At 39.6% G+C, this 23,655-nt stretch overlaps 1 protein-coding gene across 1 annotated transcript in view; it reads left to right on the forward strand.

The window, feature by feature from the left end:
- Nucleotides 1–739: 739 nt before the first annotated feature.
- ELOVL7 (ELOVL fatty acid elongase 7) overlaps nucleotides 740–23,655 on the forward strand; it is a 29,904-nt gene continuing 6,988 nt past the window's right edge. The window contains exons 1-4 of the mRNA XM_008933618.2: nucleotides 740–804; nucleotides 19,157–19,250; nucleotides 21,191–21,381; nucleotides 22,950–23,030. Of these exons, the coding sequence (XP_008931866.1) occupies nucleotides 19,187–19,250; nucleotides 21,191–21,381; nucleotides 22,950–23,030 (336 nt within the window). The 5' untranslated portion in view covers nucleotides 740–804; nucleotides 19,157–19,186. The remainder of the gene's footprint in view (nucleotides 805–19,156; nucleotides 19,251–21,190; nucleotides 21,382–22,949; nucleotides 23,031–23,655) is intronic.

Here is a 23,655-nt window from a genome sequence, read left to right on the forward strand (position 1 = left end):
TGTTCCAGCCCTCGGATCATCCTCGAGGCCTTCTCTGGACTTGCTCACGAAGGTCTGTAACTCTTAGCCCTGACACCCGGCGGCAGGAGAGGACGTTCCAGGCCCCGGGGGCAGTGGCATCCCGCGGAGCAGGAGCGACACGGGCCTCCAGCCACAGACTGCTACGTGTGGTGCCCCGGCGGGCCCCGAGCCCCGTCTGACCCTTTCAGGAGGACGGCCGGGCCGGGGCCGGCGACTTGGTGCCTCCGGAGCGTACTCCCCGCGCCGTCCCCTGGGGAGCTGGGCGGCGGCGGTGCGGGACAGGCGGGAGAGCCAGCCCGGGGGCGGAGCGGGGCGGGGGCGGGAGCGGGACAGAACGGGGGGCAGTCCGGACTGCGGGGCGGGGCGGTCCGTCCCGCCCCGCTCCGCGCTTCCGTCGCCCGCGCGGAGTTGCCGCGCAGTTGGCGCCTGGCGGTGCGGAGATAGGTGCGGTCCGCGCGGCTGCCGCGTGAGTGCACCCTGTGGGAGCGGGGAGCGGGAGCGGGAAGCGAGCGCGGGACGCCCCAGGGCGGCGGGGCGCTCTCGCGGACGGGCCGGAACGGGGTGGGATGGGGATGGGGCTCGGGGTGCCTCCTTCCCACCTTCCTTTCAAACTCCGTGATTGCGCCCGCTTTCCTCTTGCCCTCCCCCGCAGATCCTCGGCTGTGCCGCGCTGAGCTTCTTCCCTCCCCACCTTGGTCTTCTGGCTGCACCTGCATCCCTAGTCCCTGTTCTCGTCTGCGCACCCCTGTGCCTTACCGCCAGACCCTGAGGCAGTGCCCTGTGGTACGTGTCCCCCCGACTCCCCTGAGTGTACCTCACACCCTACAAGTGCCTGGCCTCCAAGCTTTCTGTCTGTGCCTTACGCCCCACGGTGTCTGTTTCCCTAAACCCCCTGATGTATCTGGCACTCCGGCGGTACTTTTCCCCCAAACCCTCTGGTTGTGCGCCACACCTCATGGTTCCTATCTCTCAAGGCCCTCTGGCTATGCCTCACACGCACTGAGCTTATCTTCCTGTCGTGAGGAACAAGTCGCACCATGGCATGTGCATGGCCTCACTTCATCACGGACTTTATTGTTGAAAAATGCCTTTTTCCTCCCCCACCCTTTGCTCTCAGAGAAAAGAAGGCATCAGGAAATGAAGGCTTCTTTCTTTCCAAGGGTGAAGGCTGGAGACAGCCAGGGGAGAGGTGTGGCCCATGGTGATATTAAAATGTAGGGCTGGAGGGACAATGTCTAGCCAGGGGTTTTCTGGCAAGTCATAAGGGTGGCTGTCTGGCTTGCTGCCTTCCTCCTCTTTAGAGACAGGTCACCTCTGCTGCCACGTGTGGCAGGTCCATTCTTGAGGACTGGCTGTATTGCCAGCAAGGCCATGAGCTGAGGAAGCAGGTCAATGCCAGCTTGTGTAGCTGATGAGGCTACATTGGAACAATCTCTTAGACTTGTCCTTTGCAACTGTAGGTGTCATGTAGGTTGTTTGAGAATTATAAGTATGTTGATACTGAATTTGTAAATATGTTTTAAGTGAGTTGAAACTTTGGTTGGGTTTTGGGCATTGCTGCTACCAAGATAGAATTGTGGGATGCTTGAAAAGGCATAGTGAAGCAGCAGACCAGCTCTTCCTGATTTCTTTGCTTTTACAGGAAAGCAAGATATGTTAATTGAAGCTGTTCAGACAAACCAGAAAACTTACAGCCATGTATGGATATTCTCTTCTTTACTTCATTCTAATTCACTTCTTCCCAGATCCATGTGTAGGCCTATATTGCACATTGCCATGTGGGAGAAGTTTGAACAAGTTTTTCTAGTTGTTGGGAGCAGCCTGGGAGCAGCGTACTGCCTGATTTATTCTGCTTCTCAACACTTTGGGTGCGTCCCAGGACGAATTCAGGCTGCCTTGGAGCTACCTCAGGTAGAAGTAGAGTGGTGGTATATTGACATGGCATTAAGCAGTGTGGACATACCCTGAAAATGCTTCACTAAGGAATGGGTGCACTCGTACTTACGTGTTTGCTTGAAGAAAGTGTACAAAGACCTAGGATTTGAAAACCTAGATAAGCGTAGGCTTAAAGTGAGTCACTGGCACAGGTTGCCCAGAGAAGTTGTGGATGCCCCATCTCTCAAGGTGTTCTAGGCCAGGTTGGATGAAGCTCTGAACAAGCTGGTCTTGTGAAAGGTGCCCCTGCCTATGCCAGGGTGGTTGAAACTAGATGGTCTTCAAGGTCTTTTCCAGTCCAGGCCATTCTTTGATCCTGTGAAAGTCTTCCTAGGCAGCACTTCTGTTGCAAATGTGGGGAATAATGCAAATAAGTGTTTCATTATAATGTGTATATCTTTCTATTAAATAGTATTTATTGGTAGAGTGAGACAGGTTATGGTACAGGAAGCAATATTCATGGAATGTGTTGGGAAGTGTTAGTCAAGTAATACATACCAAATAGGATTTAACTAATTATGAAGCTCACCAAATACCATGAAATACCTGTGAACTAATTGCATACCAGTAAAAGAATTAATCAGGTACGTTTCTATATCCTGACTTAACTCGATGGCTTCTGCTGCGAATGCTCTCCTTGCCATGCTGTGCCCTTCCTGACTTTGGTTCCCTCTGCTGCAATAAACTGGAAAACTGTTTTTTATTTTTCCCTGCCTTGGACTCCTGCTCTTCCTCTTGAAGCTGCTTTTACTCAATGCATCTGGTTTAATGCTTATCTCTTTCTTTGGCCTGCCCCTGTCTGGGTGCTTAACACACAGATTTCTGGAGGTGTGGGGAAATGTGGAGCAAGGCAGAGGGCCAAGCAGTGCATGAGATGGGCACGGGAGGTGCGTGTGGGGTGAGGAAAGTGGGAAAGTGAGGGAAGTCACCTTTGTGCCGTGTTCAAGGGCAGGAGGTGGAAGGGAGCCAGGATCTCTTCCTGGTTCTTCATCAGCTGCTTGTGAAATTGTCTTTGTCGTATTCTGGATGTAACTTGGCAGACTTCATGTGGCATCTCTCCCTGCCTGATGACTCTGCCTCAGCATGGCTGTGAGAGGTTGCTGCCCAGTAATTGTCCTAGTGAAGGCTGGTGTGAGCTCCCTGGTCTGCCTCAGCTGAAATGAGATAGTTTAGCTCCCAGCTGTGGGTTATGCGAAGCTGCTTCACTCTGAAGTGGATCAAAGTTGATAGGCAGAGCTATAGTACATAGGAAAGTATAAATAGGTGGGGTGTTGTCATCTTCAGTGGCACAGCATACCTTATAAAAATATTATAGCTCAACACTCATATTCACTTCAGGCTAATGGATATCTGAAACTTACTTCTCAAAGCTTGGGCAGCTGGAAAGGAAGAAATAATCATTTCTATCACTATTCTGTCCCTCACTGCAGATCTTCACTATTCTGGTTTTCTTTCCTGAAGCCACAGCAGGTAGGACACACAGGTGCAATATTTTTAGCAGTTTCTCATTGCCCAAGTACATATCAAGTTCAAGAACTGGCAGATTTGATTATGTTTTTCTCAGCTGCAATTTATGGATGCTCCAAACACAGTTTTGGTAGGCCTGTCCAAGTATTTAGAAGGAAGCTGATCTGTACTTCTGCCTCGATGTGGAAAGGGACGGGAGCTAAGCACCAGGAAACTAGAACAGAGGCTATTCCAACTTTAAGAATAATTGTTTCCATAAAATATATTTAAAGCATGCCACAAAAGCTTCAGGGTTGTCTTAGGTTTTATTTTGGGATCTTTCTGCACATTTAAAATTTGCTTTACATGTTATTTAAAAGTTGGATAGTTACTCTGCATTATTGTACTGTCCTAGGGAGCAAGTCCCACATGCTTTCTCAGGGACGGACTCTGTCCAGTACCCAGGCTCAATGCTGCATCTAGAGGGCAAATGCAGCCTAAATGGTGAAAACTAAACTTTTTACTCCATAAAATGTTAGATTATTAGAAAGAAGACAAAGCATTAACAAAACAAATAGTTAATTTTGTAAGCCTGATTGTACTTTTTTTAAACAGTTCCTTTTAAAAGGTTCCTTTAAAAGGCAAGAACATGAAAGCTAAAGGGCCATGCAATAGTTTTAGTTTCTGTAGGCTGTTGTGACATGTTCAATTTGCTAAAAGTTTTGTGAAGTCACAAGTGATGTAGCAGTTAACTTTTTTCAATACGTATGCTACTTAGTTGAAATCCAAAAAGTAAAAAATTATTTCAGCAGAAATTAAATTCGTACGTTTACACTGAAGTTTACCAGAACAACTCAAGTGTCTCTTTTCTTTACTTATCTTTGGTTTCAGTGTTTAATGCTGAGAATTGACATGGAAATACTGAATGGGGTTCTTTTATTTCTTGTCTATTTTTACTGAATTCATATAGTAAAATGCTTTCAACGTGTCTGTCAATGTATATCTTTTTTCTTCTGCATGTATTTTGCTATTTTTGCTCTATCAGCTTATGATAGTTACACACAGCAATTTATCACTGAAGATGTTGACTAGAAAAGACCTTCAAGTAGTTCATGAATTCAGTGATATGAGAAGAATACTCAGCTTACAGCAGCACAGATTTAAGTGTCATGTTGTTCTCTTGGGTCTGGATGAGAGTCTGAGGAACTGGATTTCAGTAGCACTTAACTTCAAAATCCTGAGGTAGCACACAAATCTAGTCTCAAAAACTACTTGTAAAGCCTATCCAGCTCAAAGCATACTCTGGGTTTCATCTGTGGAGAGGCACAGGTGTCACAAGGAAGACACATATAGATGTCAGTAAACTCTATGAATCATCTTATTTACTAGGAGCAATTGTATTCAGATTGCCCCTTTTAATTGTCAGGGCTGTATTACTTGTCACAGTAAAAGCAATGAACATCGACTCTTGTCTCCTGTGATACCAGCTTAGGCTGATGTTTTAGTTTCACTGGCATTTCTTTTATTCCACATGCTTTTTGTGTCACTTTTGTGTTGGCATAAGTCTTGGTGAAGGCTGCTGCTGAAAAGCACTGAGGAACTGATCTAAGTTAAAAAATACCTTAGCATTTCTGTGAGGCTGCCTCTCTCACCCTATGTTTGTTTCCCAATTTGTTTTATTATGCAGCCAGAGAAATGGTTGTTCCAGCAGGAGTCAAGGGTGACATAGGAGCAGGTATGAGTAGTGGGGAGAGAGGTTGATTAAAATTACATTGCTGCTATTAAAAGTGCTCTTATAATTGCAAACTTACCCTGTAAACAGCCAGACTTGCTCTGCTTGAGCAGGCTATGCTCAAGAGAAGCTGCTTGTAGCAGCTTTATGAAATCCTACCTGCTGCCTGCCTGCGTTTAACTGTATTGTGAATTCTTTGTAGTTTAGATTATCTTTTATATTGATACGGTGCCTTGCACATTGGGCCTGATGCCTGGAGCCTCTATTCAAAGTCTTTAAAGCAGTGCCTCACTGACTGTGTGTGAATGTGAGCGTGACTTTGTATGGTGCACTGCAAAACCTTGTGTGAAGAAATAGCATGTAGAGTGCAAAAAGCTGCTAAGTTTCAACAGGCATCTCATGGACTGGAATTCAAGAGAATGCTCCTATCCCAGTGATGGCTTTCAGGGTTTATTACTATGCCTGAGATAAAAATATAGCTTACTCTATTCCTTTTATTCTTTGTTTTCTAACAAAAGAAGAGAGCGACTCTTGCTGCAGTCTGACTCACAAAGATCAGTTTGTTGATTTGGAAATAATTTGCATTGTATCATCAGTCCTGAAATGACTTAAAGCAAAGTCACAAAAACCTGATTCAGTAGTTCTCTGTAAGCTTTTAGAGTATGGGAATGGTTCACTGTGTTCTTTCTTTCAGGAAAGTTAGTTGAGGTGGCAAGTAGATTCTTTTTTTTTTAAGTTTGGTTTTGCCTGATCTGTTAGAAATTGATGTGCCTGGAAATTGCTTCCAGTAGTTGAAGCTGAATTTTTTGATATGTACCTGAGCAGAGTGTCAGGTGAGTGGGAAGGATAAAATTCTTCATTTAGACATTCTGTCACTGGTGGAGGAGAAAAGATTTTTTTTTTTCTTTTTTAGTGGGCATTGGGGCATAGGAATTCTTTCTCTTTAGTTAAGTTTTGAAATGCGGTATTTATCAAATGTATCAGATTTTTTTTTTAAGATTTCACAGCTAGTATTTTCAACTGTCTCATTCTGGCAATTTTTTTTGTATTGTTTTTCATGAAAAGATATTGGCTGAAGCACCAAGATTATCAGGGTTATTGGTCAGATATACTCACTTACTCTGCTAAGTAAATACTGCAGTATTTGTTTACCATGTACCATGATTAAATGGGGACGGGCAGCATGGAAATGACTGTAGTCTGTTCAGAGGCAGTTGGCAATGTTTCCTTCTGTACATGTGAAAATGACTTAGATTCAGGTATATTGCAAATGAATAGTATGTTTTACAGTATTTGTGTTTATAACATCCACTAGAATCCCTGTTGTGTTTGTTTAGATGTACAGTTAAAAAAAAATCAGGATTAAATACATTCTTTATCACTTTTGTAGTTGGAGTTCTGTGGCTTGTTTGCTTAATGCTGATATGAAAGATTCACTTTTTAATCTTTACCTGTACATTCTGTACAGGATCTGACAAACTTAGTGAAATTATTGTAATGAACTTTGGAGGTGCTCTGTCCACCGTAGTCTTTTGTGAATGAGAATTGTAGAACATACTGTCTACAAAAGCCAAGAGGCTGATGGAGTAAACTCAAGTGTTCAATGTCAACTTTGAAATGAAACCTTTCATAAAACTACTTGTGAGATGCACTATTCAAAAACCTTGTTATAGTTATTAATTCCTTTGGTCTCTTGCATTATTACTCTTGTGCCAACAACATTGTTTCTGTAGCACCTTTTGTTCTGTGCCAAGTCAGGTTGTTAAGGAGCTTGCTTGAGTTTCTTTTTACACAAAAAAGGGATAAAACTGTAAGGCAAGGCTGTAAATAGCTTCATGCCTAGCTCTGATGTTCAGGAAGTTCACTTATTTTAACTTCTAAGGATGAACATAACTCTTAGATTTTGTAGAAGAAAGAAGGTCAGGAGGAGGGAATGAAAAACACAGGTGCTGTTGGAGCTCTCCGTGCATCTCTTCAGCTAGTCCTTTAGTAGCTGCTTGAAATCTTGTGGGGTGAAATATTCCCCAACTGAATTTCAGATTATTCTGAGACTGCTTTTCATAAACTGAACTGGTCCACTTGATCAATTATGGAAGCTTATCAGAAAGTTGTGGAAAAAGGTTCCTGAATGTGGACTGGACCATACTGAGTTCTGGTTTGCTCTGGAGTTTTTCCCAGTCTTTTGAAATGAGATTGCTACTTTATTTTTAAACTGAAAAGCTTATATACCCCACTTGAATTAAAGTTAAAAGTATGGGATGGAAAATTGCCTCTTGGGGTGTGGCAATAGTGCAATCTGATATTCTTGCTTATATCCTGTAGAGGTCCTTGGGAAGTGTGGCATTTCATTAGTTGCTTTCATGCAAGGTACTGAAGCATCAGACAAAACTTGATTGAATCTGTACAGACTTTTGTGATAAGCAAGGGAGTCGCTTTTATAAATGGTGAAATTATATGACCCTGGCTCATTCTCTGAGATGACTGCAGTGGGAAGAGATTCAATCTTCCATTCCAGTGAGTGGGAAAGCACCACACTTTTTGGATACGGTCAGCTGGATGAACCTGCAGCTGTATAATGTATACGTAAGACAAGGAATGTGGGTGAAAGCAAACTCTTTGATTTAAGTGTGAGCAATAAAGTCATCCTGAAGTGAGGTAGAAGGAAAAGAGTGGAGGCAAGTCACTATACTTGTGAAGCGTTTTGTGATGAGGGCTCCGGTGTTGCTTTAGGTTCAGAAAGGGGTGTGTGGCCTTCTAGTTTTGCGTGGTAACTGAATATTGAAGTGGCATCCAGCACTTTGATTTTCCTCACAACTGTAGAAACTGGTAGAAAACATGCCCCTTTTTCTCTGGGGACTGAGTGCTCCATACGAACACACTGACCTCTTCTGCAAAGCACTGAAACCTATATATCAAAAATACTGCCTAAGACTGTTTTGATAAGTTAAAGGCATAACTATTTATGAGTCTAATTTTCTTTTGTCTTAGAGACAGGCCAGTTTTCTTCTGTTTTACTGCTGTTGTATGCTCAGTAGACTGTTAGACACTTGTCTGTTTCTAGTATACTGGTGTTTTACAGGAACATTAGTACTGGACTGAGTACTCTGCTGCTTGCCAAGCTTCTGCGTTGGAAGTATTATTGTCTCCTGTGTTATTCTGATCTTGCATGTCCATTGCCTAATGCACTTTGTTGTTGCGATTTTTTTTTTTCTTAGCTATTTGTATTTGGCAATCTTTCAGGATCGAAAAAAAGAAAAAGAAAATGCAATTGTCTTGGACAGACATAGCTGGTTTGTCCCTACATGCTGTCTGGATGAACTGTTCTATTTTAAACTGCAGAGATGTCTTGTGGTCTTGGGTGGTCTCTGAATGCTTGGAAAGATGGTAAAAACTGCATCCTACTGTAGTAGTGGAAAATACTGATAAAAGATGGAAAATCCTGAAAACACACATATGATTAGAGCTGTGCATGAACGTGTTGTTTCATTCTGCTACTCTTTGAAGTCACCACTTCGTGTTTTAAGCTGATTTAAAAACGCTCTACTGTCAAAAAATCACAACCTGAATAATACTGCTTTATATGCTATTCTTGAGCTTCCAGAAAATGCAAAATAATGGAGACTTTTAAAAATTCCTATTGGCAAAGGAATTAAAGTCTAGCTAACTAAATCTGGAGCAAAAGTAAACCCTCAAAACTGTTTCTTGTAATTAATGTATCTTTGCCCATAATATCAACCTCTACTTTGCATTTTGTTATGCAAACTCCTGCATGTTGATTTCTTGGAGTTTGAATGAAAAACTGATATATTTTTAACGTTGGATTTTTATAACAAGATCTGGTTTAAAAAAATCTTGAAAAGCACTTTTGTTAATCAAGACAGTTAATGTTTTTAGGTGATGATGGATAGTTTTGTTTTCATGTAAGCTGTTGAGATTAGATTGTCCTCTGAATACTGTCCATGCAGCATTGCTCTGCCCAGGCAACCTTTTTCATTAGTCTCCATAGGCCTTTGTCTGCTCTGGGTCACCATGTCCGGATGTTTCCTCGCTCTAATGCTTATAGGCAGCTATGAATATTCGTTTTCATACTGTTTGTTGAGTTCTGACCCCCCGACTGTTGCAAGAACTCTTTGAAAGTCCAGCACTTCTATAGTCCTTAAAAGGGTATCTGCATACAAGTGGAAAGAGTATTTTTGGAACTGCTGCTAGTACTGTGTCAAAGCAAAGGTGCTCCCATTCTTGCGTTCATCCTGTGTGCCCAACCTCTGTCAAACTGGATCAGTCTCCAGTGGGTGAGTCATCTCAAAAGGAAACGGTACTGTAGAACCTTCAAACAAGAAGTAGTGTAAGCAATATGCAAGATGGCTTGAGTGGTACTCAAAAGCCATCAAAATTTCAAATAGAATCAAATGGAGTTTTATAATTTACTAATTTCCATGTATTTATCTCTGGATTCAAAGTGTAAGCACAATGCAAGTGGCTTTGACTACAAATGACTTCACAAGTGGCTTTTCCTTCAGCTGTTCCTAAACTTCAGATGTCTCTTTGCTGTCCATTTGCCATCCCTTTGGGATTCCTCCATTGAGTACAGAGTACCACAAACACTTACTGGGGAATATCTGGCTTTTCCACCTCTTCTCAATGTTTGAAACTGTAGTTCACCTCCACAGTAACTTTGGTCAAGTGTAAACTAATTACTTATATTTTTTTTAAGTGGAGATTTTCTTTGTGATGCAGGAGAAAAAACTGTAGCGTCAGGAGGAGTTAGAAATATATACATGGTTTTTCTGCTCTGTTTAGTTGTTCTGACTGAGAGGCCTGAGTCTCCAAACAATGATATAATGTACCTTTGTGGGTTGCCTAATACTAATACTCATGAATGTCTTTCATAGTGATTAACCAGACCTTTCATCATGCTGAAGAATGTCAATTCAAACAACAACAACAACAAAAAACCCCCCAAAACCTAAGTCCTGCATATCTCATTGCGTATCCCTCAGTGATTTGAAACTTCCAGCTCCAGCTGTACAAATCACCAGCTCGAGACTGGAAAGATTTAGGATGTGGCAGTGTAGTTGCTTCCTGGAGCACTCCAAAAAGCTTGTGTGCCAAGACTGGACTTCGAAGCAGCAGCTTTTTTAATGATACTGTCAGAATGCTTCCGTGGGTAGGAGGAGCGTTCTAGAACTTTAGTTTAAAAATGCATAGAACAGATTTCCTTTAAAGTGGTTTTTGTCACCCTGAAGTTCTGCTATCACCTCTCACTGTGTGGCTGCTGCCTGTGTCACACTTCCCAAAGTTCATGACTGTGGTGCGTGGGTCACTGCAAAAGGTGCTAGCACAGCTGGTTCCCGCTCTCTCTTGGAAGAGCCTCCTAGGGAGGGTGCAGTTGCTGATGCTTACAATACTCAGCAGCATGTCCACTATGCTGCATGGTAGCTTAAAAAGAGGGGGGAGGAAGGGGAGGGTGTCAATTCTAGGTCAACTGCCTTTAAAATTTATGCCTGCCTACTGCAATGCAAGCAAAATCAGAGCAGAAAGAAATGCATTATTTTGCTGCCTGGGATATCGGCCCAGGACCCAGAGAGTGGGTAGGTTAAGCAAGTGCAAGGCAGTGGGAGACAATGGTAAAGCAAATTAGCTCACATCAGCATGAGAGAATGGTGTGGGAGCAGTTCAGCTATTGTAAATTGCTACATTAAAGTGTGAAGAAATAGTATGTTGCAACTCTGCATGAGTGTTATCAGTGTTACTTCTTACTAGTATTCTGAACCCAGCAAGGTTACAGCTGGTACAATAAAAATTCTATGAAATGGCAGTGACTTTGCAATGACAACAATGTTTTGCTATGACAACTACAATGACAGTAGCTGAGTGTATGCTATATATGTGCCTGTGGAAAAATACCTCTTCCTTTGATAATTATGAATATTTGTCACTTTACTTGCTTATCTCTTCTGTCTTAGGTTGAATAATGTGTTCTTAAGGTAATTATATAATTTTTTTTCCATCTTCTCTTCCTTTGAAACTTTTTTCTCATGTATTTTCATGTTACAAAACATCTACCTGTCTTTGTCTACCACTGGTGGAAATTATGGTCTAATTTTTCTGTATTGATTTTTCTCTAGTGTTGAATGGCCACAGGTACATTGCCATTGATTGTTTGTTTTTGAGATGTCTTGGAAGTTAAAAAGGCTTCTCTGTTTTTTTCCCATTGTTATTGGCTAGATCAGCAAGATGTTACCTATGTAACAAGTCCTGTTCTCCTTTGTTTTAAGGAGTCTTCTCTGGAAGCTGAACTCTAGCTCTGCATTTCTCTTTAGCTTCCACAGAGTGACCCCCCCTGTGACTATTTATCAGCAATTTACATAATTGTTATACTAAGAGATGTGTAAACACAAACTAAGTCCTTGGTAGCCAAGGTATCATAATTAATTGGATGTATGAGATTCTGATATGCAGTTAACTCATATGCATTGACTCTTAACTGTTAATCAGGATAGATGATACAATGGAGCCAACTCAGTGACTCAGCTTGCTGCTAAAGCAGGGAAACAGTCTGGGACATTAGATGTCTCTGATCCCTTCCATTCAAAGTATTTAGTTAACACTTGTACTCCCTCTCCCTTTTTAAGATTGGATATTAAAAACAATGTGCTTCCTAAGCAGCTTAAAAAGCCCACCCTGTGTTACCTTTGCAGTGTATGTAACAGGCCTTACTCCTCTACTTTAGTACAGAATTTTATATTCTGGTTTGCTTGGTTACTAAAAATGTGTATGTATACACTTTAGAAACACCACAGCTGTAAATAATTCTTACATACCCTTATCAGAACTGTCTCTACCATAGAGGAAAAACAAACAGAACGGGTGAAAGCTCAGCATATTATGAAGATGTTGGCTTGTAGATGAGTGAGCAGGGAGCAGTATGAGTTAGCATGACTGTGCAGCATGGCTGAAAGTACTAGAATGTGTTACTGCTGTCTAGGCCTGGTTCTTGTTTTGTGAGAGTCTGTTTAAAGTGATCCAAAGCTTAATTGATCTGATTTTTAAAGAAAAACTGAAATGCTGCAGAAAGTTTTCTTATTGCTTAATAAGTAAGGAGGGAAAAGGAAGAGTCCAAGTTCTTTGGGTGAGGAGGATATTAACCTGAGATCATATGGCCCAATTACTTTGGGCCAAATCAATACTTTGCCAAAGGCTTTTGGTAAGGGTAATCTAATGGAAGTGAAGTTGCATTAAGAACCATCTAAGTGAAAGTTGTCGTGCCATATGTGCCACAGGACTCGCCATGTAGGCAGGACTAGGTGACCGTGAGCTGATGTCACTGAGTTGGAATGAAACTTAAAGGAGCCAAGTGCAAGTCACGCACTGGGGAAACAACGAGAAGAACTTCTGTCCTAAGCTGAGTGCAGGAGACACTCACTGCAGCAGAGCAGTAGGCAGGTGACACTAGTTGGCTGAAGGACGGCTGACATTTAAATGCTTAAGTAAAGAGTTTTTGGTAAAGGCAGAAGAGCACGAGTTAAAATCCTAGGAATTTCTCTCCTGCGTATGCTTTTGCTTTTCTCTGAAACACTGGAACTATGGGGAGAGAAAACCGAGGAAGATACACTGATGCCCATACTGCTCACTTCCTAAGTGAAACTCAGAACCTTTTCAGGGATCTGCCTGGAGTTTTATACTTGAGTTAAACAAATAACTGAGTTCAGACTTATAAAGAAACGTCCTTCCAGGCTATGATTGCAGGGACTATTTAGACTTGATAAGTCTTTCTATGTGATGTAGAAGATTAGTCCCCAGAATCACTCTCGCCTACATCTCTGCAACCCTAGGTGATGCATTTGAGATACTGGTATTGTCAGATCTTTTCCTGCCTTGCTGTAGCACATGCAATTTTTGTGGCTTCGGTTCTCATCTTATAGAGTGTCCCTTGTGGTTTGCTGTAGATAGACTGGTGATTTGTTGAGGAGGAATGTGTAAGGTTCCTGACTACAGATCTAGTACATGATTGTCTATGAGTAGGCAGGATTGGACATGATGATCTTGTGTCCTCCCTACCTGATAATCTTGTGTACTCCCTGCATTTCACTATCAGCTTGAAGGGATCTATGACAGAGCTGTTATTCCCACTTTTCTCTCTGCCTGTGGCATTCCAGTTTGTATGTCTTAATGTTTCCTTTGCAAAGGCCTATTCAGCCTTTAAAGTCTGAGTTGGCTGAGAAATTTTTTTTTTTTGTTTTTTTTTTTGTTTTTTTTTTTTTTTTTTTTTTCTTAAAAGCTTAAGCTTTCATTTGGGTTGGTGAGCTGCTGTGACTTACCCTGCAGCTGTCAGAGGACCAGCCCCATTGGCAGTGATTCTGTGGGATTGTACAGTGGGCCTTCCTCATTCAACGACTGGCGATTGGATCAGAGTATGTAATCCAGCGGAATGCCCATATCATTCTGGTTAGGAATTGGGTACAAAACAAAGCTGTACTCCTGAAATAGTTCCCATAAGAAGGGGCTTTTCTTTGCCTATTGTTAGTGTTCAGCTTTGCTGTGAAGTCTGCAATATCTGCTCTATTAACAATTTATAGGCAGCTGTGGAAGAAAATACGAATTGGTCTTTATTTTACACAGCAGCAGAATGGGAAATCCATTAGAAGGGCAGAAAACCATCTGAAGTGTGATTGCAATTAAACTTTTTTTCACTAGTTCTTCTACTTAGACTACTTTATTCACACAGGTGAATGACAGATTTGATGCTAGTTTAAAAAGCAAAAGATTAAATAGGGAGGTATACTATGTAAAAAATACAGTAAGGGTGACTACATGAGATAAGTATTAGATCTCTTATTGAATAGTTCCAATGAGGAATTGTATAAGTAGACATTCTAATATAGTTTCTAAGCCTCTCGTCTGTTTTTAGGATGTCCACTGCCACCTAAAAGGGGCAGTGTTTACAAGCAATACTATCAAAAAGGGAAAGGCCACCTAATGCTAAGCAGGATGTGGCAAACTTGTGAGATGAACCTTTCCAAAACTGGGCTGGGTGATTGAGACAAGGCATAAAGGATAGTAAAGGTGATAGAAACTTCTCTCAGCAAAATCCATGACAACAGGTGACACCCACCTAAAGTTTAAAACTTTGTTGCAGAATGTGAGTAATCCATGTATTGTAATAGGCAGTTTGTAGTTGCTTGCCATGTGACATGAGGGAGTAATGTAGTTAAAATAACTGCAATTATGTAACACACAGCCCTGGGAAATAGGAAGGGCAGAGCTGGTATTTCCCAGGTAAAGCTTAAGATACCATCTGTGAAACGTCCTAATTTAATTATCTTCTGAACTTCAAGAGAAGAATTAACAACAGTATACAAAGTCATTCTGAAATGTGAAAGTTTCATAATTGTGCCTGAACATGTAAGCCAGTATTATTGCCATTTCTTAAGCTATAATTTTGAAATCAGAGCTGTGTGGGTCAGTGCTTTCTGTATGCTCTCCCCCTCTTCCAGTGGGCTCTGCAGGGTGGAGGATCCTCCTATCACCACTGGCTTGTCAGGCCAGGGGTGATGTTCCAGAACCATTGCTTTTGGGACCTGCCTTGGTTGGAAATTAGACCACTGAAGTCTGTAGTCTATTGTCTTAATCTGCAGCCTTTTGCTAAAGGATCTCTGTAAAAGTAGCTTTGCTGTCTAATGTAAAGTCTTAATGCTAAGTGTTTTTAAGTTCACGCTGAGATAAAATTTGTTTTCTGGAGTGACAGCTCACATTAGATTGTTTAATTTTGCTTGTTTTTTTGTCAAGTTCTTTTGTGTGCTTGTTTTGTTCAGTAGCCGCCAACATAAAACAATTGTTGTAAAATCTTTATATCTGTTTTATTATTAAAAAACTATGTAGGGGGAATAAATGAGCATCAAGAATGGCAAATATCTTTCATGTGGGTTAAGCAAAGGAATGTGAGAAACTTCTTGTTCTCATTTAGAAATAAGAAATGTTTGAAGCATACCAGTAATTCCCGTTACAAAAATCACTAATAGTTTTATGAGCTGACTGAACTTGAGGACTTCTAACAACTTCTTTCCTTACCACTTTTCATCATCAAACATTCTCATATAGTTTGCTGTAGTATCTGTGGCATTTCTGGTTGCTGTAAATGATCTAATCTGCCCTTGCCTTCCCAGTAAAAGTAGTGGTCTGACTTGAAATTGGTTCTACCAAGCTGTATGCTTTAACTCAGCTGCAATTAGTGGGCTCTTCCACCTGTCTGCTGAGCTGCAGGGGACCAGAGGACAGCAAGTTACTTTGCTCTTTTAACATAGCCCTTTTTCTCTTTTGCCTCATACCTCCTATTTTTGAAGTGGTGGAGGGCACATTTGTTTAAAGATATCTTCAGAAATGATGCTAGTACAGCTGGCTGGAACCTAGGTGCACAATATTATTTCCACTGACAAAACCAGAAAAAGCGCTTATTTCTTTTGAAGAGCTGAGTACCTTGAATATGTTTTTGAGGTGATTTTGGTGCTTGTTTTTCAAATGCACGTGTTTGAGAGGACTGACTGTATGTTATTTAAAACTTTTCAAGGTGGGCAGACTACTTATATGACTGCATTTTTAAATTTATGTAAGTAGCTTGCAATATGTCTTTTAAAATAACCTAATTTTGAAAATGAGTTTGCTAATGTGACTTACCTAACATTGAGAGGGTTTGCTACAAACTAGACACTCAGCTGTGCATTTTATGGTATAGTTTTGACATGAGCAGAAAGTGGAACATTGGAAATAAAAGTGCTGATGTGCTGATTCTGTAAGTACTTTAGCAGGTATGTAAACCAAATGTACATTTTCCTGACTGAACTGTGGCTGTACAAATGCTTAATGGGCAGATGAGTTTATAGCATGAAGAACTAAAGCTGTGTATTTAAAAAATGGCCTTCTCTGGCCCCAAGTCTTTGTCCCTTCAGGCAAACTCTTTCCAGTCTCGCATTTAGAAGATAAGTTCTGTAGCCTTCAAAACTGCCAAACTTTTTGGAAGATTGTATTATGGTCAAAGCATTATAAGTTACTTCTTAACAACAGCTGTACTATAAAAAAACAATCTTTCAAAAATGGTTTGTTTTTTCTTGGTGAAGCACAAGCTAGTTGTTTATCTTGTGTGTGGGTATGTGGTTTTCATTTTTTAACTCTTCTATTAAAAAAAAAACAAAAACAAAACAGAACCAAGCCTTGATCATGTTATTTTCCAGTACATATGAATTTGCTTGTGAACTACGTGTAAAAGGATAAGACAAAATATCTTCCATGCTGCCATTAACCCTACTTTTGTAGGTTGTAAACAAACAACTTATCCTCAGAACCTAACATTAATGTAAACTATTGTTCATAGAAATGGATTTACAAAGGAAAACTGAGTAGCTAGTTAAGAAAGTAGCTAGTTAAAGCACATTGAAAGCAAAGTGATAATGTCATATATGAAAGTTGGTTTTAAATCTTTTAACCATAGGAAAATTTTGAACAACATGGTCTTTCTTGCACACTTTATTTCTACTCTTAAAATAATTGGGTTTAACTTACTAAATTTTGCTTACTTTTAGGTTCAGATTAATTGATCAGTCACTATTGTGTGGCTGATTTCTGCCTCGTACATCCTTCTCTCAAGTATAGTTATTGAACTTTCCGAATAACTTTGGCAACTACAGTTGTATCTTGCTTGGCTATGAACAGAAAATGAACCTTGAAGGCTTGGAGCCTTTGCTGTCTTAGCTCTTGTGGAATGTTTTAAAGGGAGAGGAGCTGCAAGGGGAGTTGCAGGAGAGGTGGGGGCTCAGGAGAGGTGGAACAAGGTAAATGGCAATATTAAATGCCAGTTAATTTAGAGCCAACATCTACACTGAATTTTCTGAATTTTTGAGAACATGTTTTTAAGAAGTAGATACTTGTATAACTTTAGTCTTGGTCAGCATGTTGAACTAACTAGTCTGAGTTCCAGTAGTATGAGGGTGGGAAAACCAGCATGAGTAGCAGTAAAATCAGTAAACTATTTTTCTTATTGAAGAACCAGTTAAATATAATGTGATTATTTGCATTCAGTGAATATATTTGTTGAAAAACTGAGCCATACTCTGCACAAGGTGTCTGTGGGCTTTGGTAGAATTTTACTGTAACTGCTGAATGAAATACCTTTAGTTTGCAATGCCTTGTCTCTGGATAGACTGTTCTAGTGCATCTGAAATGGAAAGAATACTGGAATTAAAAGGATAACTTTTTTAGGTAATCAGTCTAAACATTTAATTACAGTGATTATTTATGAAGTAAAGGTTTTATTTATGCTTCCTCCTCAGCACCAGTTACAGCTGAATTGCCTGGCTGTCACAGTTGGGCAGTCTAAAGTACCTGGTGTTCAAGACAGGGTTGAATTTATGCATTTTTGATATCATCAATAGTGTGGCTTATGGAGCAAGATGGCAATAATATTTATAGTTCGCCTGTAACCATAAAATCTTTTCGATCATTTGATTGCTAGTGCCAAATGGAAGAGGACCCTTTTGGTTTCCATTAGAAAAGGAAGAGGATGCCCCCCACTTCCAATCTTGCAAGCATCATTATAAATATAGATCTTTGAAGCAAACATTGTAATATGAGTGTAGGGCATGTGAAAATGGTCAGCACAAAGTCAATGACGTTGAGTTGGGAAATGCTGATACTGGAGGATGATACTTCTAGAAAATGTGAACTTCAAAGAGACTTGCAGAAGGAATATTTTCCAAATGTGAAATTGATAGTGGTTTCAGATATTCAGGGGCATAGGATAGAATTGCAAGCAGGGAAACAAGTGGGTAGTAAAATGAGAATTGGGACAAAGTAGATCAAATGAACTCTAATGAAGGTAGTCTTATCTGTGTTGGATCTTGTGATGAAGGGTGGGTATAATGGCTAAAAACTCCTGTGAAATGGCAGTGAACAGGAACTTGTAGAAGTGGAGATGTGGGTGAAATTATTTTTCAGAACTGTTATGGTAAGAACAAATGAGAAGATGATAATGGGAAGACCTGAGGATGCATTAAGATCTTGAGGGCAGAACCAGCTCTCCAAACCTGCAGCTGGTTAGCCTGGAGGAGATGCAGAAGGGCTGCCAGAGGAAGGGAGCTTGTTATCAAGGTGTGGTGGCAGCCTGAACTAATAAAGGTGAATATAGTGTGAAGATTGCTCAGGGTTATGGAGAGAAATCGTATGGTAAAGTGAGACACTCAGTGGGAATAGGAGAGACACCCTTTAAATGTGCTGGGGTTTTTAAAAGGTATTTTCTAGAGGGGATGAGACAAGGGAAGAGCTGGTGGAGAAAAAAAAGAGTATTCATATAAGCATACTTGGAAAAATTTTACATATGTGGGAGGTGCTGCATGCAGAGTGGAGGTGCTGGATAATTTTTGTGAGTTAATGATATTACCACTTGTACTGTGACATTCCACTATCCTGATGTGGAAACAGTTGATTCGTCAGAGTGGGATTTGCACACTAATTATAACATAGCTAATTATTGTATTTAAAGGGAATATGCTGACATATTGGTAGGTTTTCTCCTTCCCACCTACCTTAGAAATACATCTTAGAAAATTAATATTATTTTTCAATAATAAATGCTGCAAAGCTGAACTCCACATCAGTGACTTGGACTTTAAGTGGAGATGGTAATAAAAATGAATTTAAGTATCTACTGTTCATTCATATTTGTCCCTTAACTGTAATGGTTAACCACAGCATGGTTTCTTGAGATAAACTTTATGGCACGTAAGCACCTGGTTTGTATGTATAGATTGCAAAATCATATTGTCGTGGATAACAGCTCAGCTATAAATTAGACCCAAGGATAGTGGGATGTGGTCAGCTAACGCTTCCTGATCTGTATTTCCCATGTGGTGCTCTGTTAACCCTCTCTGTTTTTTACTGTTCTGTTTCTTGAAAATATTTTCCATAAAACTTTACTGATCTCTTTTTTATTGACAGAAATCCATATTTCTGTTTTGGTTTGTTTTCCTGCAGGCAGCATCATAAAATCTTTATCAAGTGAAAATGGCCCTTAGCAATCTGACTTCAAAGGCTGTACTACTCTATGATGAATGGATTAAAGATGCTGGTGAGTAATTTAAATCTGCCAATAATTTTGAATAGCAACGTGCTGTTGACCAACTTAAAAGTAGCTTTGTCATCCTATAAATTTTTGTAAAACTTACCAGTTACCTTTTGACATTGCAAACTATTTCTGCATTTTAAAATAGGAAATAAGCAAAACTTAGGTGGTTTATGGGTATGAGCTCTCAGTAAATAAAGTGCAGACAGTGATTTTTCTGTAAGTGTTATTGGCTTGCCTAAATATATAGTTTACATTTCTCCTGTGCTGCTGAATATAAGGTTTTAACTCTTTTTCAATATCAAACAGTTGGATTTTATGGGTTAATTAATGCAGGCTCATGGTGTTACTGTATTTTGCTTTTGCAAAGTGAAAAAAACCAACAAAGTCTAGTAAGTTTCAGTGTTTTGAAATTAATCCTCAGAGTAATTAACTCTGTCACAGCTCTATTTTGAAAAGGAATGTCAGTTTCTTGTTGCAGCTAGTAAGAGATATTAAACAAGCCTTGATTTTATATTGTTGTTCTGTATGTTTACCAAAAACTGACAGAATATCTCAATTTTGGAGTTAAGACCCGTCTATCTCAGTGTTTCTTACTGCAGTAAGCACATAGTGACAGGAATTAGCCGATTCCTGGGAAAAATTTGAGAAGCGGTTGAAGTTTGATAGATAAGATGACTGATTATCTTTTTCAGCATAGCTGAGCACCTTTTCTCTTGTTCTGTAGAAGCACAGCATGCAAGCAAGAAGGGAGTTTAATCAGTATGGCTGGTGAGGTGAAAAGGATTGGGATGGAGCTGGATGATGAAGGAAGTGTTTCTGCTGCAGTGTCCATGACTTCAGAACATGAGTTCCTTGTCTCCCTGCCCACCAGTGCTTATATTTGGCATTTGGTAGCACACTGTTAGTGGTGGAACATGGTTTCCTCAGGATCAAGCTGGGAAGAACAATAGGAAAGGTTTGGTAGGAGCAGTGCAAGAATGGATGTAGAAAGAGCAGTCAGTTGTAAAGAGCTGGTGATTCTCTTGCAGTGCACAGAGGCAGATGCCGAGTGCTGTGGTTCACAGTCCTTGTTGGTCTGTGAGCAGCAGCACTGGCATGTTACAAACTGTGAGCAGCATTATAATGTGCTTTCCTTCTCAATCTGTTTTTACACTTCCAGTGGCTGTGAACCACATCAGAGGGTCTCATGGGTGATAGGTTGCTTGAATGCTGTGAGTTGAAAATTTGCTGACTTAAAGTGTTTGCCTATGAATTACACTTGACAAAAATTGCAATAGTATAATTTCACTCTTAAAATACAGCAGCAAGCCATGAAAACAGCAGTTTACTGAGTCAGTATTTAAGTTTGGGATCATTCTGAAACAAATCTTCCTGAAGTCAGTATATAAAAGTCAAATCAAATAAAAATTTAAAAAAATACGTGAAGCTTGTGTCAGTTCTCCTGCTTATGGAGAAATGTGGAAGTCTTTGCTGAGGTGGGACTGGGTGATGAACCCCAGAAGGGTTCAGTGGAGTCATGGTGATGCTTGGATGGAATGCCTGCCAGCCTTAGCTGTAGGGAGGTGTGCATATAAGGAGGTGTCTCTGCAATATATCTCTCTGGGATAACTGGAAAGGAACACACAATACTTGCTTGATATATTACAACTTCCTTCTAATATGAAAGTGTGTTTTTTATGGTACTGTAGAGACAGAAAATCACATCACTCATGATTCTGTCTCCTTTTCATTATCTGTGAAGTATTGATGCAGAAAAAAAGCATTGAAACATACAGGTCCTCAATCTTATTATCCAGTCAGTATGGATTTGAGGTGAATAGACTCTGAAACATGGTTGGTTTGACAGGAAAACATAAACCATTAGGAATTAAATACTTTTCTGTAGCTGTTTTAATAAGTACTGTAGACATCCGATTTAATTTTTTTCTCTCCTCCCCCTCTAGATCCAAGACTGGAAGGCTGGCCACTCATGTCTTCACCTTTTCCAACAACCTTTATCATTGGAACCTACATTTATTTTGTCACTTCCTTGGGACCCAAACTCATGGAAAATAAAAAACCTTTTGAACTCAGGCAGATAATGACCTTTTATAATTTTAGTGTGGTAGTCCTCTCTTTATATATGACTTACGAAGTAAGTGCTACTTTTGGTTGTAATGTATTTATGTATTTCATGTCTCTATCTACTAACTTTTAATAAGTCTATTAAGATAACTCCCACTCTGCAGTTATCAAAAAAATATTATTTTGATGGTTGTAATTATATTCCTCCAAGAAGTATGCTAGTGATTCTTGAAAAAATTCAGATTATTGTGCCAAATTGGTAGTACATGTTTCTTGTAGATCAATTTGCACGAATGTCATCAGGAGTTACAATGAACTACTTAACATTTCTTCAAACCACTCTAAAGGCAGTGCAGCAACAGCTACTTTGTGATATGATTGCAGTGTGGAAGGTGGTGGGTAAGATGCTTTTGCTATTTAAACATCACTTTGAAAAATTGCCAAACTTCCTTATAAAATTTGGTTCCTGTTTTGGTTATAATCCTCAAAAAAACCCCCAAAACTCAAAAAAAACCCCCACAAAGAAATAATCAAACAAAAAAAACCCCAAAAAACTTCTGTTAGTGTCTGACATTACCACAGTATTCAATTAGTCTGCTATCAAGACTTCCATGTTACAATTTCATGAAAGAATCATGGACAGAGTGTAACAGATTGAATTTCTGCTATTGTCTGGTAGTCACCAAGAAGCTGATTCTTTCCTTCTTTGGAACCAAGTAATTTGGTGGTTGAGTTAGTACTGTGTTGTCTTGGTGGTGTTCCAGAACTTATTTTCTTTAAGCAACCAGTTCTTTTAGGAAGTTAAAAAGACTAAACTCCTGCATCTGTTAAGGGAGTTGAATCTCTTAGCATGCATGAGAGGATAGTGATGATGAGAAGCACTTTATAAACAGATATAAAATACAGTAGTCATAGGGGCTGGCAGTGGAACGAGCCAAGTGTAATATTAATAATGTTGCTCATGTCCAAATAGATTTATTATATTATTATAGTATATATATTATTTAATATATTCAAAGAGAAAAGATTAAATGATATTTGGTACATACAGTCCTTTGGTCATGTGTGTGTTCTTATTGTAGCTTCTCATCACTTTTATCACTGAAAGACCAACTGAATCACTCAATTTAACTAAGGAAAAATTTTAGAAACTATGGTATTAAATATGTATTCTGCATATGGATTTGTTCCTTGTCTTTAATGATAATTAGCAATTATAATTTTTTATAGTGCTAATTTTGTTAGAGAATTAAGATGCTGTGTTGGATTCTTTTCAGTATTAAGATGGTTAGCTATGGTTTTGTGGTCAGATTTACACAGTAAGTTGGTTTTTAACATTAGTTTTGAGATGAAGCTGTTTCTCCTCTTCAGTTACTAATGCTGAAATAATGAGTGTAGGAAGAAAATTCCTCTCTACAGGTGTGGTCTTGGAATTAGGAATTCATTAATCTGCAACAGCAAAGGATTTTGTGGTAGTTATCCCACGCAGAGGTAGATGATTGACAACGTAACTTATTTGACGTGTTTTTAATATTGTTTTTCCTCTCCTGCTTAGTGATTGCAAAAATAATCCAAAATTAATGAATTTTTCAAAGGAAGTAAAGTAAATTTTTACCCTTTCCCTTTTCTTTGCTCCAGTTTCTTATGTCGGGTTGGGCCACAGGGTACTCGTTCCGGTGTGATATTGTTGACTACTCAAGGTCACCAACAGCTCTAAGGGTAAGTTGCCAAACACAAAGCTGAATTATTATCAGAGAACCATAGAATGGTTTGGGTTGGAAGTGACCTTGAAGATCCTCTAGTTCCCACCTCCATGCCATGAGCAAGGACATCTTCCTCTAGACCAGGTCCTTCAAAGTAGTCTTGTTATGCACTGACTTTATTTTTAGAAATGCTTTTTGGACAGCCTGCTTTTTTTGAATGCACTGCTGTAGAGTGAAATGCACTATGTGGAAATGCACTTTTACATAATGTAGAGCATGTGAGATAACTGGAGGGGTTGGTTGGTTGGGACAAAGAAAGAGGCAATGAATTTGTTGCTTGTTCTTCTTGGTTTTAAAATTCCTTCGGGATTTAAAAATGTTTTGTGTTTTTAAAGAAAAACCAAAAAAACCATACACTTAAGTATTTCTGTCAGCTTTGGGACACCACTTAACCTGATACTTTCCTTTATATATTTATTTACTTTCCTTTATATATTTATTTACTTTCCTTTATATATTTATTTACTTTCCTTTATATATTTATTTACTTTCCTTTATATATTTATTTACTTTCCTTTATATATTTATTTACTTTCCTTTATATATTTATTTACTTTCCTTTATATATTTATTTACTTTCC

The sequence above is a fragment of the Manacus vitellinus genome, unplaced genomic scaffold (genome assembly GCF_001715985.3).
Source record: "Manacus vitellinus isolate BGI_N305 unplaced genomic scaffold, ASM171598v3 scaffold_18_pilon, whole genome shotgun sequence".
In the NCBI taxonomy this organism is placed as follows: domain Eukaryota; kingdom Metazoa; phylum Chordata; class Aves; order Passeriformes; family Pipridae; genus Manacus; species Manacus vitellinus.